General features: G+C 65.2%; 2 protein-coding genes across 2 annotated transcripts; both read left to right on the top strand.

Annotated features, from left to right (window-relative positions):
- Positions 1–816: 816 nt before the first annotated feature.
- DLGAP3 (DLG associated protein 3) lies at positions 817–7544 on the top strand (the record flags this gene model as incomplete). Its single annotated transcript, XM_084300537.1, has 10 exons — positions 817–1839; positions 2659–2864; positions 3605–3671; positions 3816–4050; positions 4547–4887; positions 5138–5223; positions 5945–6369; positions 6601–6692; positions 6801–6944; positions 7326–7544. The coding sequence occupies 10 exons, from the start codon at positions 817–819 to the stop codon at positions 7542–7544; spliced, it is 2838 nt and encodes a 945-aa protein (XP_084156663.1).
- Positions 7545–10533: 2989 nt separating this feature from the next.
- SMIM12 (small integral membrane protein 12) lies at positions 10534–11752 on the top strand. The gene has a single exon (XM_084300625.1). It carries the CDS (start codon positions 10789–10791, stop codon positions 11068–11070), a length of 282 nt encoding a protein of 93 aa, XP_084156751.1. The 5' UTR covers positions 10534–10788; the 3' UTR covers positions 11071–11752.
- Positions 11753–17240: the final 5488 nt, after the last annotated feature.

Here is a 17240-nt window from a genome sequence, read left to right as displayed (position 1 = left end):
GTGGCGCAGCTGGGGACATGGTGGGGACAGAGCCAGCCCCGGAGCCACCAGGCAGAGGCACTTTGGTAGCAGCAGGGCTGATGCGAGGCTCTTGCTTAAGGAAATGGTTAAACAAGAGCGACACGAGCGTGGTGGCGCTGCCCGGGCACGTGGTGGCACAGGATGGAGGCACTGGGGGAACACGAGGTGTCGAGGGGGCTGCTGTCAATGAGGGGGGGTGGCTGGGTGTGAGGATGGGCTGGATGGAGATGTCAGCGCCGTGGCAGCCCCCCCCCCCCACGGTCCCGCTCCCCGCTCCAGCTCATTAGCGGCTCTGTGAATCGCGACGGCTGGAAAACTCAGCCAGAACCGTTTTCCTAATGGAAAAACACTTCATAATATTTGGTGTCGGGGAAGAAAACAAGTTTCTGATGATGTCGAAATGTCCTCCCTCACCGTCTGCAAGCTATCTGCTTTGAATGCTTCGTAGCCGGCTGCTGCTTCTCCTTAGAAATCCCCACGTTTTGGCAGCCACCCGGGCAGCCCCGCAGCCCCGTACGTGCTTGGCACTGGTGCCTGCCCATGCCCCGGGTTGTCCAGGTCCCCAGCACCCCAGGTGGGATTTTAGGGGCTCAGCTGGGGCCAGATCCTGCCCCAGGAGCTTCCTCCCCACCTCAGTTTGTTCACACAGCGCAGCCCAAACACTTCACCTGTACAAGAACGGGGGTTTTGGGATGGTGGAGGGGATTGTGATGGTGTGCCCATGCCTGTCCCCGCAGGTGAGCCCGCAGGGAAAACCCTGCAGGATGCCGAGGCTACGGGGCGGGTGCTGACACCATGAAGGGCTACCATGGGGAGCGTAGCCAGGCACAGCACTCCACCGGCCACCGCTGCCGCTGCATCCCAGAGGACTGCGAGCATCCCGCGGACTACGTCGCGCACGGCCCCGAGGGCCGGCAGCCGTACCTCCTCAGCCCCAGCGAGCCCTGTTCCCTGGAGCATCCCTTCTGCCCGGCTCGGAGCCCCGGAGCGACCGGCGAGTGCCCGGGCGGTGCTTTGAGCGAGCCGCCCTCCGGCAGCGCCAGCAGCACCTTCCCGAGGATGCACCACGCGCAGCAGCAGCCCTACGACTCCTGCGACGAATGCATGGCGACCGCCCACCCCGCCGGCAAGATCAACCGCCTGCCGCCGACGCTGCTGGACCAGTTCGAGAAGCAGCTGCCGCTGCACCACGACGGCTTCCACACCCTGCAGTACCCGCGGGCCGGCGGCGCCGAGCCGCGCAGCGAGAGCCCCAGCCGCATCCGCCACCTCGTCCACTCCGTCCAGAAGCTCTTCGCCAAGTCGCACTCCCTGGAGGCGCCGGCCAAGCGGGACTACAACGGCACCAAGATGGACGGCCGCGGGGACGGCTACCACCACCACCACCACCACCACCACCACCACCACCACCAGTCCCGCCACGGCAAGCGCAGCAAGAGCAAGGACCGCAAGGTGGACTCCCGGCACCGGTCCAAGATGATGGGCTGGTGGAGCTCCGACGACAACCTGGACAGCGACAGCAGCTACATGGTGTCCGGCCGGCACGCCGTGGACCAGGGCACCCAGTACTGCGTGGACGCTCCCGAAAGTGCCTTCAGAGACTTGACCTTGAAGAGTCTAAAGAGCGGTGGGGAAGGAAAATGCCTGGCCTGCGCCGGCATGTCCATGTCTCTGGACGGCCAGACGCTCAAGAGGAGTGCCTGGCACACCATGACTGTCAGCCAAGCCCGCGAAGCCTACCCCAGCGCCGGCGGCACGGAGAAAACCTTGATGCTTCAGGAGGCAAAGGCCAAAGACAGAGCCTACCAGTACCTGCAGGTGAGGGGGCCGGGCAGGGCTGCCCCACGGGACCACGGCTGGTGATGCTGTGGGATGAGCTGGGGCTGGGTCCTTCCATCCTGGCCAGCCCTGGCGGTGTGGGGCCATGCAATGCCAGCTCTGCTCCCTGTCCCCAGCACAGCTCCATCCTGTCCTGCTGCGGCTGTCCCGTGTCCTTGAGGGTCTCCTCGCAGAGCCCCTCTGCGGTCTCTTGCCCCGTAGTCCTCTGGGTTGGGGTCGAAGCAGCGCTGCCTGCACAGGCTCCTGGCAGCCCTGTGCCCTCTCCCTCATCTGGGCTTTTATCCCTCTAGTGCCTGGCCCAGTGCCACCGCCTGGCCCGTCACGTCACCAGGCTCCCTTCTAGGTCACCCCCCTTCCAATTAAAAGCTAATTAACTCTTCGCTCCCTTTCCCGGGGGAAGGAGACAGTGAGTGGCAATCCGAGGGCGGGCGGCGGCGGGGGGATCAGGGCAGGGTGCCGGCCCCATCGCCCTCCCCGCATGGCCCAGGGACACCATCCTGCCACCGCAGCCTGGTAAGGACCCCGTGGTGCCGGCGGCACGGCCACCAGCCGGCTGGCCGCGCTGGCATGGGGGGGATTTGGCCCAGCCGTGCCTGCTGGGGGGGCTGCGAGGTGGGAGCAAGTTTTGGGAAACAATCCCACACGGGGCAAGCAGGGAACGCAGCCGGGGCTGCCAGGAAGGAGCAGCCCTCCGGGATTTGGGGCAGGGAGGGCAGAGGAGCGGTGCCGCACACGCCGCACGCCGGGCTCGGGCTGGCTCGTGGCACCGCGCGCGCCCACGCTCGCCTCCTGCCCCAGGTGCCGCAGGATGAGTGGAGCGGGTACCCGGCGGTGGGCAAGGACGGGGAGATCCCCTGCCGGAGGATGCGCAGCGGCAGCTACATCAAGGCCATGGGCGACGAGGACAGCGCCGACTCGGACGCCAGCGCCAAAATACCGCCCCGGGCGGCCACGCGGCGGGACAGCTACCGCCGCTCCTCCAGCGCCGACCAGGCCAGGAGCAAGTAAGGGCTGGTGCCGGGCTCTGGGGAGGGATCCTGGGCCGCAGCCATGTGCGAAGGCTGGGAGAAGAGGTGAAACCGCAAGGCGGCTGCAAAATATCCAGATCCAGGGGGAAAACGGGCTGGGTCCTTGTCCCTGTCCCTGCTGCCTGTCGCGCGGAATTGCGCCTCTCCTGGTGGCTCTGTACCGGTGGGGTTCCGGGATGGCTTTTTGGGGTGGTGAGGATGCCCTGCTGGGGACCCCCCCGATTTTGCAAGGCTGCCAGGAGAGCTCGCTGCAGCTTCTCGCTGCGTGCATGGGTGCAGAGCTGCAGCGGGGACCTTGCATGTGCTGCTGCCACCGCTTGTGCCCAGAGCCCACAGCCACGCACAGCGACACCGTGCCAGGGGCAGCTCCACCTGGGGGGGACTGCCACGGGGACCCCACTCTGAGCATCTCTGTGCCAGAGAGCAAAGCACCAGGCAGGCGTGGTGTAGCATGATTTTGGAGACCTGCATCCAGCCTCGACCTCTGGCAGGAGCTGGGAAGCCCCCAGCCCGCCCTGGGAGGTTGGGGAGGTGGGAAGGGGTCTTCACAAGAGCTCGGGGGGCAAGTGGTGGCCTGCGGGGGCGTTGCTGCGGCTGCATTTCCAAACGCTCGGCTGGAATGTGTTGCTTGTGGTGCGATCCCTTCTATTCCCACTGTCTCTCATTAGGTTTGCAAGTAGGCACTATTCTGATTCATATATCTGTAACTGTCCCAGCTGCGGCACGCCACCTCGAATGCTCCCTCGGGGACAGGGCTACGGGCGCTCCTTCACCACCGGCCAGGTAGGGCCCCCTGTCCCGGCTGGGACGTGTCCCCAAGGTGGGGACCGAGGGCGGATGCTGCAGATGCTCCCCCGAGCATCTCCTGCCCCGCCGGGCTCCGTCCAACCCCTCGCCACCCCAAGCATCACCCGCCGCTCTCCCCAGATCAACGACGAGCTCAACCACCAGTTCGAGGCCGTGTGCGAGTCCGTTTTCGGCGAGGTGGAGTCGCAGGCGGTGGAGGCACTGGATCTGCCCGGCTGCTTCCGCATGCGGAGCCACAGCTACCTGCGGGCCATCCAGGCGGGCTGCTCCCAGGACGACGACTGCCTCTCGCTCTTCTCCATGTCGGCCCCCCCGGGGCCGCCCATCACCAGCAGCATCCTGAAGCCCAGCACCTGTGAGTCCCGGGGGTGGCAGGGCACCGCAGCGCGAGGGTCCCCGCGTCTCCCCAACCTGCGCGCCCCAGGGCTGCTGCTCCCCTTTTGCCCCCCGTGCAGCCCCCGGCATGGGGTGCGAGCATCCTGCTCATGGCTCAGCCCCTCTTTTAGGGTCTGCTGTGTGTCCCCAGCACCCATCTGCTGTCCTTCACCCTTCTTCTTTCCCCCTTCTTTCTGCATGCTGCGGTAATTTATCCAGCACGGGTTGGGGAAGGTTCCCATCCCTTTTTGGGGATAAGCTGGCCAAATGGCCACTTGGGGTCCCGAAATGCTGGCCCGAGCTGGTGTCTGCGTCCTGCTGGTCTGTGCCAGCCGAGGTGCAAACCCAGCCGGGCCGTGGGCCCTTCGCTGCGGGAGGAGGTGGGCGCCGCTCCCCGGGACCCTCGCTCGCGGTCGGAAATGAGAAAGTGTCTGTGTTTTCACGCGCCTTTTCATCCTGCGCCTCTCCCACAACAGCTTTCAGTTACAGAAAAGCTCCACCTCCCATCCCTCCAGGAACCAAAGCCAAGCCCCTCATCTCCGTCACGGCGCAGAGCAGCACCGAATCTGCCCACGAGAGCTACCTGCCCGGCGAGGTCGCCCGCAGCCCCGCCTGGTCCAAAGACGCCGCGGCCCGCTGCAACTCGGCCGAGAGCCTGGAGAGCTCCAAGGTGACGGCCGTGTCCCTCGACCTGCCGCCCGTCCAGCCCCGCGCCGCCCCCAAACCCTCCACGCTCATCATCAAGGCCATCCCCGGCCGGGAGGAGCTGCGGAGCTTGGCTCGGCAGAGGAAGTGGCGTCCCTCCATCGGCGTCCAGGTGGGCTTCTCTCCTCTCTCCGGGTTTGAGCCCCTCGTCCCAAATCTGCCCAAGCCGTGCGGGTGATGCTGAGTGGCTGCTGCACCTCCCCTGGCTGCTGGTGGCCCCACGGTGGCCCTAACGCCACCCCTGTGCCCACCAGCTCGCCCTTGTTCACCCAAGGGTGCATCCTTCTCCTCCTGGTGCTGCACACCGAAGTGCCCGAGGTGTGGGGCTGCCCTCCTGCTCATTTCCCCTCTGTCCCCGGCAGGTTGAGGCCATCTCTGACTCGGACACGGAGAGCCGGAGCCAGAGGGAGTTCCACTCCATCGGGGTGCAGGTGGAGGAAGACAAAAGGTACCGAGGGGCCAGGCCGTGCCGTGCCCCGAGCACTGTGCCAAACCCTGCCAAGCTCTCCTGGCTGTGGCTTTCCCCAGTTACAAAGCTTTTTGTCCCCCCGGTTCCTGCCCGCAGCATCTTCTCCCTCTCTCCTCCCAGCTGATGCCCCCAGGGCTCAGCACCATCCCCATCCCAGGCAGGATCTCGCCTTCGCACTCACACCCCATTGCTGCAAAGGGACAGCCCGGGGAAGGGGCTCTCCTGCTCCCACAGTGTGCTGGGGGCTCCTTTGCTGGGATTCAGCCCTGGGCTTGGAACCCAGGTGAAACCTCTGCGTTTTTCTGCAAAAAAAAAATGTGATTTTTTTGCCCGGGGTGGGAGTGCTGTGAGCCTCACAGCCTGTGAACCTGCACAGCCCGCAGGAAGCCAGCTCTGGGTCCGTGCCCACCCACCCCGCTGCATGCTCCTCGGCATCCTCCAGCACCGTCCAGCACTGGTAGCCATGGAAACGGGCTAAGAGCACAGGAAATGAGGGCCTGGCAAGATGCAGCCGCTCAGGGCTGTCCCCGCAGATAGCGTGCATCTCCAGCCCCACCTGCGAGCCGCCCTCACCCCACACACACCCACGATGGCACTAACGGGGGGACAGGGGTGGCAGGAACATCCTGGCTGGCTCGGGACCCTCAGAATCCTTGGTGTATGCACCCTAAGGGTCCCCACGCGCCCTCTCTCCCCCCAGGCGAGCTCGCTTCAAGCGCTCCAACAGCGTGACGGCGGGCGTGCAGGCGGACCTGGAGCTGGAGGGTTTCGCCGGCCTGGCCGTGGCCACCGAGGACAAAGCCCTGCAGTTCGGGCGCCCCTTCCAGCGGCACTCCTCGGAGCCCGAATCCGGCCGGCAGTATGCGGTGTACAAGACGGTGCACACGCAGGGCCAGTGGGCGTACCGGGAGGACTACCAGATGCAGTACGACGCGGTGGAGGTGCCCCGCCGCGACGCCTGGGTGGAGCGGGGTTCCCGCAGCCTCCCCGACTCCGGCCGTGCCTCCCCGTGCCACCGCGACGGCGAGTGGTTCATCAAACTGCTGCAGGCCGAGGTGGAGAAGATGGAGGGCTGGTGCCAGCAGATGGAGCGGGAGGCTGAGGACTACGACCTGCCGGAGGAGAGTGAGTGGGGCTGTTTATGGGGTCGGGGTCCCCTAGGGCTGCATTGGCACGGTTCTCACCTGTAGAGCACCTTGGGGCATCCCCCCTGTGATGCCACTTGGCTGAAGAGGTTGGGGTCAGGATTTGGGGACCCCAAATGATGGAGCAGGGTCCTTGCCAAGCGATGGGGAAGGGATTCTCATGTCCCCGTGGGAGAACTGACCGTCTGCTTTCTCCTGTGCCCTGCCTTAGTCCTGGAGAAGATCCGGAGCGCCGTGGGCAGTGCCCAGCTCCTCATGTCCCAGAAAGTGCAGCAGTTTTACCGACTCTGCCAGCAGAACATGGTGAGTGCCCGTCCACCCTCCTGGGGCAGGCTGAGGCTCAGCCTGGTGGGCTGGGGGGCAGCAGAGCCGATGCTCTGTGGGATGACGTGGCCCTTTTTGTCCCCGCAGGATCCCAACGCCTTCCCAGTTCCCACCTTCCAAGACCTGGCTGGCTTCTGGGACCTGCTGCAGCTCTCCATCGAGGACGTCAGCATGAAGTTCGCGGAGCTCCAGCAGCTCAAGGCCAACGGGTGGAAGATCATCGAGCCCAAGGTAAGGGCAGGGGGGCACGGGGCTGGTGCTGCTGCGCGTCCCTCCCTTCTCCTTCCCCCAACGCATCTGTGGCCAAACCGCTGCTGCCGCCGGCAGAAAGCACCAGCGGGTGCTTTCAGCAACCACTTGAAAAACAAAGAACAGGAAAAAAAACGAGGCCATTCCTTGTTGCAGCGATGTTGCAGCCGGATTCTGGGCAGCGCTGCCTGCAAAGGGCCAGGCACAATCCTGTGCACGTGCACGCTGCGGGCACGCAGCCCCACGGAGATGTAGGAAGGGACACGTGGCCTCATCTCACCTCTCCATCGCGTGCAGGGGGGGATAAAGGGGACAAAAAGCCGTCCCCGCGCCCACCCTGAGCCTTCCCCGTTGTCCGTGTAGGAGGAGAAGAAGGTGCCTCCCCCGATACCAAAGAAGCCGCCGCGCTCCAAGGTGCACCCGGTGAAGGAGCGCTCGCTGGACTCGGTGGACCGGCAGCGGCAGGAGGCTCGCAAGCGGCTCCTGGCAGCCAAACGCGCCGCCTCCTTCCGCCAAAACTCGGCCACCGAGAGCGCGGACAGCATCGAGATCTACATCCCCGAGGCGCAGACCCGGCTGTGACAGGGGGGAGCCTCGGCTTTTCTACCCGGACTGGACGGCGCGTCCATCGCTCACTGTGATCGGGGGACCGCGGGGACACCCTGGGGGCAGCGCTTGGCCCACTCACAGCTTCTCTCTTTTTCTATCCTAGACGTTTCATGGATCCGACGGTGAATGAACACCAACCCGGTTCGGCCCCATCCCGTAGCCCCCCTCCCTCCCACCCCGCCCGCATGCCCCTGCCCGCCTCTGCCAGGGTCCAGGGCTCTTCCTTCCCCCCTGCCCTTTTTGGGGCCGTGTCTCAGCTCTTCTGTCCCTCGGCCCCCCTCGGTCCCTGTCCCGTTCAAAGGAGAGGTGACCCCAGCCGCCAGCCCTGCTGGGTGGGAGGGGAGGGGGCTGCAGGCAGGCCCCCCCCCAGCCTCTCTGTAACTCAGTGCAATCCCGCGGCCGTGGGGACGGGCCCCCCCCCGAGCCCCCCAGCCCCGTGCCCAGCCGGAGCCCCCGCTCCGCTCCCCGCCTCCTGCCCCGGTGCGTGGGGAACCCAGGGGTCCCTGACCTATACACGTATATAAATATAACCTAAGGAATAAAACAGAAACTACACACGACCAGAGCTGTGTCCTGGCGGGCGGGACGGATCAGATCAGCAGAACCCCCCCCCCCCCCGCCAGCCCCGCTCCCCTCGCATCAGCACCGGCGTCCTGCCCTATTCCCCTGTCTGTCCGTCCATCTGTCTGCCCACACACTTGGGAGCACCTCGGGGACAGGGCAGACGGCTCCCCCTCGGCTCCCTGAGCTGGTGCAGGGCGTGCGAGCGAGGTGGTAGTGTCGGGGAGACTTCCCCACGCTCACGCAGGACTCCCCCGGTGCCGTGCAGTGCCCTGGTTTGGGGACACCACAGCGGGCACGCCGGGCACTGAGCTGCCGGCCGGGGCTGGCCTCGGCGTCCCCATCACACGGGGACAGGGCTGTCGGTGTGGGGTTGATGGAAATTCCCTGCAGGGTGCCCCCCTTCTCCCCAAGCCACCGGTGCTCGGCGGGGATGGGACACCCCAAATGGGGTTATCATGTCCCCGGTGCCCCGTGGGGACAGGGGACATCCTGGGGTACAGCCCTCATGCTCCAGCTCTGTTTCCTCTGTGTGCAGAGCCGGGAGATCCCCGAGAGCAGCTTCCCGGGGGGGAATTCAGGGATGCTGCTGCATCTGTCCCCATCCCTGGGCACGTTCGTGGTGTCCCCACCCCGAGCACAGCCCGCAGAAGGCAGGGACGCGGTGTATCCACGCTGCCAGCCCTCAGAGAGCAGCTGCCAAGGGGCACGGCCCTCGCTGCCCGCTCCCAAAGCCCCTGCCCCAAAAGGACGCCTGCCTGCACTGTGACCCCTTCAAGGGCTGCCCCCCCCGAGCCCCCTTCTCCCCTTCTGGTGGGTGGCAGGAGGGGAGGACACCACCCACGCCAGCACCCTGCCCACGAGCTCCCAAGGGTGCCAGGCACCTCCCAAAATCTGTGGCCATCCTTGGCCTGGGGCAACCCCACAGGATTTTGGGGTGGGGTAAGGCTCAGCTTGTGCCCCCCACCCTGCAGCGGGGTGGGGTGTGGGTGGCTCGGCGGCAGGGCGCTGCTTTTGGGGGGGCTGCTTTGTACCCTGGGGGGAAGACGGTGCTAAAGCCCTGGGTGTCACTTACTGGGGGGGGGGGACAGGGGACACAGAAGCCACTATAAGGGTGGTAGAAGCCAGGCTGCAGCTTGCAAGGGACACGCTAGTGACAAAAGGGGGGGGGTCTACCCCGGGACGGAGCCCCCCTCAACCCTCCACGCCGTAGCTTTTAGCAATGTGCCTGCAAAGGGACGCCCCCGAGCCCCCCCGAGCCTCCCCCCGGCCCTGCCAGCACTGTACAGTGACCGTGACACGTGGCTCTGTTTTTATTGTAACAAAACCGCCGGAATTAATAAAAGACCACTTTGGTTACTCCGGGGCCAGCGGCCACCTTCCCCGCGGGGACGTGGCTGGTGCCCGGCTCGCCTTTCCCCCGTCTGTGTGCCCGTGGTGGCTGTGGGGTGGCTGTGGGGGGGGGTTGTGGGGTGGGAGAGGAGTCTATAGGGTGCGAGAGGGGTCCATAAGGTGTGAGAAGGGTCTGTGGGGTGGGAGGGGGGTCCATGGAGTGGGAGAGTGGTCTGTGGGGTGCAAGAGGGGTCTGTGGGGTGGGAGAGGGATCTGTAGGGTGTGAGAAGGGTCTGTGGGGTGGGAGAGGGGTCCATGGAATGGGAGAGGGGTCTATAGGGTGGGAGAGGGGTTTGTGGGGTGAGACAGGGGTCTGTGGAGTGGGAGAATGGTCTGTGGGGTGGGAGAGGGGTCTGTGGGGAAAGAGAGGGGTCCATGGAGTGGGAGAGGGGTTTGTGGAGCGCAAGAAGGGTCTGTGGTGAAGAAAAGGGGTCCATGGGGTGGGAGAAGGCTCCTTGGAGCAGGAGAGGGGTTTGTGGGGTGGGAGAAGGATCTGTGGAGAATGAGAGGGGTCTGCAAGGTGTGAGAGGGGTCTGTGGGATGTGAGAGGGGTCTGTAGGGAAGGAGTCCACGGAAAGGGAGAGGGGCCTTTAGGGTGGGAGAAGGGTTTGATGGGTATGAGAGGGGTCTGTGGGGTGGGAGAGGGGTTTGTGGGTTACTAGAGGTGTCTGTAGGGTGTGAGAGGTGCCCACAGTGTGGAAGAGCAGCCCGCGGGTCACGATTAGGGTCTGCGGGCTGCGAGCCGGGCTCTGTCTGAGGCACGAGCAGATCCCCCTGAGCTTGTGGGACCAGCACAGCGCTGCCCCCGAGCCTCCTTTAACACATCTCCCCTCACGGGCCGGCCATGGCGACCCCCTAAACCCTCCCCTCAGCCCTTCCCGGCCCTCCCCGGCCGCTCCTCCAGAGCCGCGGCTCCTCGGGAGGCCGCCGGGGGGCAGCACGGCCCCGCCGGGCCCCGCTCCTCCGGCAGCGGAAGGGGAGGTGGCGGCGGCCGGGCCCTGCCGAGAGGGGCCCCGGTCCCGGTTACCCGACCCCGGGGGACACCGTTTGGGGGGGTCCCGGTGGTCGTTGGGTCGCGATCGGGTCCGGTTGGGGCTCGGTGCGGTTCTAAACGGGAGCTCCCCGGGAGGTGGTGTCCAAGGTGGGGGGGGGAGGTGGTGTTTAAGGGTAGCGCCGTGGTGGTTTTGGGTTTATTTTGGGGGGGTTTCGGTGGGGAGCTTCGTGTCCGTGGTGCCAGGCGCCGTGCCCCGTGCCCCGTGTCGCCATGTGGTCCGTGCTGTGGACGGCCCTGCGCACCCACGCGCCCTCCGTCACCTTCCCGGTGGCTTTCGTGGTGGGGGCCGTGGGTTACCACCTCGAGCGACTCCTCCGCGGCCGCCCCCCGCCGCCCCCCGAGGAAGAGGAGAAGAGCATCGCCGAGCGGCGCGAGGACCGCAAGCTGCAGGAGATCGCCGGCCAGGACCTCACCAAGGTGGTGAGCCTCAAGGACAAGCTGGAGTTCGCCCCCCGGGCGGTGCTCAACAGGAACCGACCCGAGAAGAGTTAACGGAGGTGTTCGTCCCCACCGTGGGGGGCTCGCTGAGGACCCCCGGCTGGATGGGGGACGCGTCCCTCAAGTGTGGTGCTTGGGGGGTTTCTCTGTCACCTGCACAGCTTCCACCGGCCCCCCTGCACCTGCACTTCAGCCCCCACCGCTGCATTTCACCCTCCCTGGGCTCCTCGGTGGGCTTGGGGTCTGCCAGACCCCCATCCCACATCGCCTGCAGGGATGGGGGGGATGCTTTGGAGGTGTGGAGCCCGGCAGCCCTCGGCCTGGCCTGGTCCCTGATGCACGAAACCCTCCTGGCCCGGTTCCACCCACGTCGCTTTCGGTTCGGTTTCTTCGTGGGCATGAAAACAGAAGGGAATTGCTTTCAGAAGGAGACTTGGACCTGAGTGACGTGGGGTCGGGGGCGGACTATGGGGGGCGAGGAGGGCCTGCCGTCCTGCCTCCAGCTCTCCGTGCTCTTTGTGAACCCAGACTGGCTTGCTAGAGACCGCGGCACCGAGCTGTCACCACGAGCTTGAGCATTGAAGGAGATCTGGGAGCTCTTCTCCGCAGGACTTTGCAGCAGGAAAGGGGGCCAGGGGAGGTGGGCGTCCTGGCGCTGCACCCGACGTGAAGCTCAGATGTGTAGAGGACGAGGAGCTCCCTTGCCCTGTACTTAGCCAGATTAAACTTCTGTGAGTCCTGGGCCTCTGTGTCTTCTTCTGCATCGCCACCAGGCCAAAACCCTGCCTCAGATCCCGGTGTTTTCAGAAAACCCCCTTCTATAAAGAGATGTCCTGGCTGTAGCTGGGCTGTGCCTGGCACAGCCAGGGAGGGGTGGTGGGCAGGAAGGAGGGGAGGGCACCAAAACACCAGCCCACGCTGCTGCTGTGCCTCCCTCCTGGCTCCCCCGGTCACGTCTCTGCTTCCCCTCAGCCTCCTTATCTAGACCAGAAGGGTGGTGGCAGCGCTGGGTGGGGGCCCGAGGGACAAGGGGGAGGAACGTGCTGTGCTGGGGAGCGAGCACTGGGGACCTGCAGCCAGCACGGGGCTGGCGGTGTCCCCTCGAGCCTCAGGAGCCTTCCCAGCACGGTGCCACCAAGCCCCCGTGCTGCCCCTCCGTGCTGCGGGGCCCTCGATGAGGTTATCGCTCCCTCCCGGCTTTGTTTTTTCCCTGGTCCCGCAGCGAGGCCTCGCTCGCTGCCCCAGCCTGGCCTTCCCCTCCCGAGGCCGATAAATCTGTTGTGTCTCGCGCAAAGCCCTGATGTCAGCAGCCAGTTCAGCGTTTTGCCGTGCTCCGGCCTGCCCCGCTGACAGCTTTACTGCCTGCGCTCCCCGGCTGTTTACCTCCGGACCCGCTCTCCTCGGGGCTGGCTCGCTGCCCCCTGGCCGAGCTCGCCGCCAGGAACTCGTGGCCGGAGCTGTTTGCGAGGGAGCTGAGGCAGAGCCGGGAGGAGCTGGGTGTCTGCTGCCTGGTTGACAAGTGCTCAGTGCTACCCGGACCAGAAGGTGCAGGAGGATTTGGGGCTGCCCCAAACCTGCCCCGTGCCCTGCTGCCACCCCGTTCTGGGGTTCAAATGCATCGCTGTCCCCTCACTCAGCAGCCCTTGGCCTCTGCATTTCCCAGCCCTGCTGGGGTGATGCTGGGCCCTGCTGCGCTCAGGGGTGGGAACGGTCCCCTCGCCCCCCTCCCAGCTGGGACCAGCTCGGAAACTTCTTCCGAAATCCCTTTGTTCACCCCGCGACAGCGCGGCTCCCTCGGCTGTTTATAGCCGATTGATCTGCCCGTTCTCAGGCTCAGCTCCGCAGGGCACAATCGAGCTTTGTTGGGGCCTCGCTGGCCCGTTTCCTTTCCCGAGCCCACTCAGCTCGCTGAAACAATGCTGGGAGAGGACGGGGCCCCCCCAACAGCGGCTCTGCAGGTACCGAGGACCCCGGCTGGGCAGCCCCAACCTCTGCTGCTCCCTGCGCCCACCATGCTGCCTTGCCAGTGCTTCCACATTTCCAGCTGGTTTCTGCAGTGGGGACGAGCCACAGCCTCCCCGTAGGTGCTGGGGCTTCCCCAAGAGCAGCCGCGGTTTGGGAAGGTGCCCCAGCTCTCCTAAATTCTCGGTACCGCACACCCACCCTTCCTCCCATTGAATCCCAACAATGTGCTGCCCGGGAAGCGCTCGCTGGACAAGAATAGGAGCCGGCGAGCACCGAGGGACGGGGCAGGCAGACACAGGGGCTCTCTAGGAGTGAGAGGAAGCGTTGTTGAATAAACCATTACGGCAAAAGTTGGCCACGGGAGCTCGTGCACAGCCGCTCACGTGCAAGGCGCTGCTGTGGACCAGGGGCTGGAGCTTTGCGGGAGGATGCTGCGCCGTCAGCAGCCCAGGAGTCTGAATTCAGGGAGTTGTGTGGCAGCAGCCTGGCTGCCAAAATACCACTGCCAAAATAGCCAGCAGCTGCCAGGATACCACGTACCCGGCAGGAATGGCACCGGCTGGTTTGGGGCTCCCTGTCCCTGCCTGGTCCACATTTTCCTCCCCATCAGCTCCGAGAGCAGCTGAGCTTGGCCAGGGCTGTGTTTGCTCCCGGGGGTCCATTGGCAGCAAGGAGCAGGTTGTGTTTTCCGGAGGCAGGATGCAGACGGGGAGCCAGGCAGCTCTCCTGCCCTCCCCACGCTGCTCCCCAGCTGTGTGTGCAGGCAGAGGGGGGAGAAAGGGGACCCCAGAGCCCCCCCCCAGCTGCTCGGCACAGCTCAACACCTGGGCAGCCGCAGCGGATGTCCGCTTAGATCAGCGCGGGGATGCGCCAGCTGCATGGGGCTGGGGACACCGTGACCGTGCGGTGGCACGGGGGGTGCTCAGCACCTCGCTCCCCGTCCAGCAAGGCCCTGAGTGAGCCGTGTGGCTTTGTGGGATGAGACAGGACAAGAGGGAGCCCTCAGGGACTCTCACTGCTGTGTCCCGTCCTGGAGCAGCACTGTCACCCCAGGGCACCCGGGACGTGCCGGCAGCCCCGAGATTCAGAGGTGTGCTCTCCCCAGGGGCATTGGCTAGCAAATGGCTTGTCCCTCCCCGGCGTGTCCCCGCAGCACCTGGGGACGGCTGCTCTCTGTCCCAGTAAGCCCAGGCTGTGTTCCCAGGCTCTGTTTTTGTCCTTTCCCAGCATCCCAGCTCACTGCAGGGCCCACAGTCCCACAAATTGCCACTGCCGGCTCTTTTCTTACAGCCAGCAAAAGCTCTGAAGTGCTTTTGGAGAGGCGCAGCTCTGGTTTAAATCAAGCTGCCTCCCCAGAGCCCTGGCCTGGGACAGCTCTGGTGGACACAACCCTCTCTGTGTCACCTCTTTGTGTGCCCACAGCTCGGGGCTGGATCCCGGACCCCATCCCGGGGTGGGCACGGGGTCTGGGTGCTGCCAGCCGTGCTGGTGCTGCTGTTTGAGCACCAGGAGGTGGCCAGAGGGAAGGGACAATGTCAGGATGCCTGAACTCGCTGGGGCTGTCGAATGCATTTCCTCTCGCCCGCGGTTCTCACACGGGGTGAGGGGGCCGCATTGTCTGCCATGCCCATGCGTGGAGGGCTAAATATAGCCCCGCGCCAGGGGAAGGAAGGGAGTGGGTCTGGGGGCTGCTTTGCTTTCATTGTGCATTGTTGGTGGCGGGGCCGACAAGGGCAGGATGGTGCCCGGCTTTGGTGCTGCCTCCGTGGTGGGCGCTGGGGCTCCAGGGTGCTTCAGGAGGGTGCTCCCAGCTGAGCTGAGCCCCCACTGAGCACCCCCGAGGCCCGATTGCTCCTGCCCTGACCATCTCCAGGTCCCCATGGGCCGGGGGTGCTGTGCTGTGGCCCCAGTTGGCATCACCTTGCCCAGCCTCTGCCCTTCCTCCCTTCCCAGCTGCAATTTTGCTCCCGCCGCCGCCGCTCTTCCTGTGAGCAAGTCGGATTTAGAAGCTTGATCTTTTCTCTATGCTGGGAAAGCTTAAAAATAAACTCCTTGGTGCTCAGCCAGCTCCTCAGGCAGATCCTTGCAGCGGGACGTGCTGTGGCAGCCCTCACACTGCTCCTCTCCCCGGTCCGAGGCTGGGCTGTGCGGGGAAACCCAGCCTGGCCCCAAGCAGAGGGCAGGACGCTCCCTGCAAACCCGTGCTCCTGGGGCTGTCACAGGTACAGTGCTTCTGGGGGCTGGGGCTGGCATTGGTGCAATGGCCCCAGCAGGAACTGGGGTCCCCAGAGCTGGAAAGCTGCCCCTAAATTATTCCTGGATTAGGAGGTGCTCTGAGTGGCCCGGCACTGGGAGGTGCGTGGCCACGTGCCCGAGGGATACCCATGTCTGTGCACCCCAAGCTTCAGGTTGTTGGAGGTCAGTTCAGGTGCACGTCCTGCTGCCAGTCCCCTCTCCCCGTCTCCTGTCCTTGAGCACCTCACATCGCTCTCTGGGCACTCTCTTTTCTTTCAGTGTGTGCAGAAACAGCCCCACGCTGCTGCCTGCGCCCATGGAGCAAAGCGTGCACGTCGGGCACGGCACGGGCAGGTCTCCCTCTGTTAGTTCTTGAGGTTGCACCTCTGAAAATCCCTCCAGCCTCGGATTGGGATAACCCCCAGGCTCCTAGGTGAGGGTACAAAGGCAGCTTGGAAAAACCAACACCCATCCTAGTGGCAGCAGCCCCAGGGGAGGTGCTGGGTGCGAGCACCCTAAAAAAGCGGCCACACCAGGGGTGCCCACGGGGAGCTGCTCACCCACTGCCCCCCACCTGCCCTTACCCCTGCAGGGCTCAGCACCATGGCACGGGCTTTGGGCCAGCGAGTGCAGTTCCCAGAAAGGGACCGGAGGAGCCTGTTTACTCAGGAGGCAGCGCGGAGGTGTGAGAAAGGCCGCGCGCGTCCGTCCCGCCGCTATCTGTCCCCGGGCTCTGCGAAAGGGCTCCTCCGGGCCAGCCAGCGCTCTTATCAGCTCCAAACTTTTATTTGCCTTAGGGCCGCCTGCCCACCTTCGGGGGGGTCTCGTGCCTACCCCGGCCCCGTGGCCGCCCTGGCCCCGCGGTGCAGGTGAGCCCTGGCTGTTGTTGTTGGCGTGCGCCGAGGGCAGGTCCCGGCGGCGCGGGGTCACCGCGGCTGCCCCCGTCCCAACACGGGAACAATAGCGGCGTGCGGGGCCGTGTTGTTGCAGCCCCCACGGCCAGGCACGAGCTGCCCCGCTGGCTGCTGCCTCCAGGCAAGGGGGCTCGCGGCCGTCTTGTTTTCCACCTTGCGGGGTTGTTTGGAAAAGCGAGCTGCGCTCCCGGTGCCAACAAAAATATCAGCCCGGGACAGGCGAGGGGAGAAAACAGAGGCTGCCCGGCGGGTAAACAGGCTGCGGGGCTGCAGCACGGCTGCGCCGTTACCTTTCACACTGGCATTTCCTCCCTGCTGAGCACGGGGAGCTGCGGGGTTTCGTGGCTCTGCTGATGCCTGGTGGGAGCCAGCCCAGGGGGTCCCCACATGGGAAGGTCCCCATTTGGGGGTCTGCCCTGGTGTCGGGATGGAGGGTGCAGGGAGAAGCGTGCCTAGGATTTTGGCACCCCAAGGCTGGGGTTTTGGTACCCTCTGGGGATGTGCCCCCATCCCAGTGTGGGGTGGGAAGCCAGGGAGAGGCTTGGGCACAGCCCCAGCTGGGCGCAGCAGGGCAGGGTGCCTCCCTCTCCGCTTCCTCTGGTGGCCGATGGCAGCGATATCTCCCCGTATCACCCATATTTCATTTACTCCAGGGTATTTTTAGTCTGTCCCACCCTCTCTGAAGAGGCCCTCAGCAGAAAGCAGGCTCTGCCCTGGGCTTACTTGGCCAGGGAAACTAAACACAGCCCCAGCGCACGTTGCGTGCCTTTATCTGCAGCTCATTTCCACCTATTATTCAGCAGCCCCGCAGCCTCAGCGAGGTTTATCTGCAGCAGAGCTGGGGCAGGGGGGCGAGAGGCCTTTGCTATGGGGTTAAGCTCCGAATTGGGCCACCCAAAACCCTTCTGCTTCACCCAGAACCTGCACTGCCCCGTGATAAACCACACAGAGGCTCAGGGTGATGTAGCAGGGAAGGTTTTGGCTCTCAGTGATGAGCAATCAGCAGAGCTCACCTGGCACATCCTCACCCCCATCCCGTTATCCTGGGGACAGCAGCATCCCTGCCCCAGCCACCAAGCACAGGCACAGCACTCTCCAGGTTTTCATTCA

Source organism: Netta rufina (genome assembly GCF_964035555.1).
Source record: "Netta rufina genome assembly, chromosome: 23".
NCBI classification, from domain to species: domain Eukaryota; kingdom Metazoa; phylum Chordata; class Aves; order Anseriformes; family Anatidae; genus Netta; species Netta rufina.
This window is presented reverse-complemented; position numbering and strand designations above follow the sequence as displayed.

What these genes read in the sequence shown, in the direction of transcription:
- SMIM12 (XM_084300625.1), top strand. Translation starts at nt 10,789, where the DNA reads ATGTGGTCCGTGCTGTGGACGGCCCTGCGCACCCACGCGCCCTCCGTC.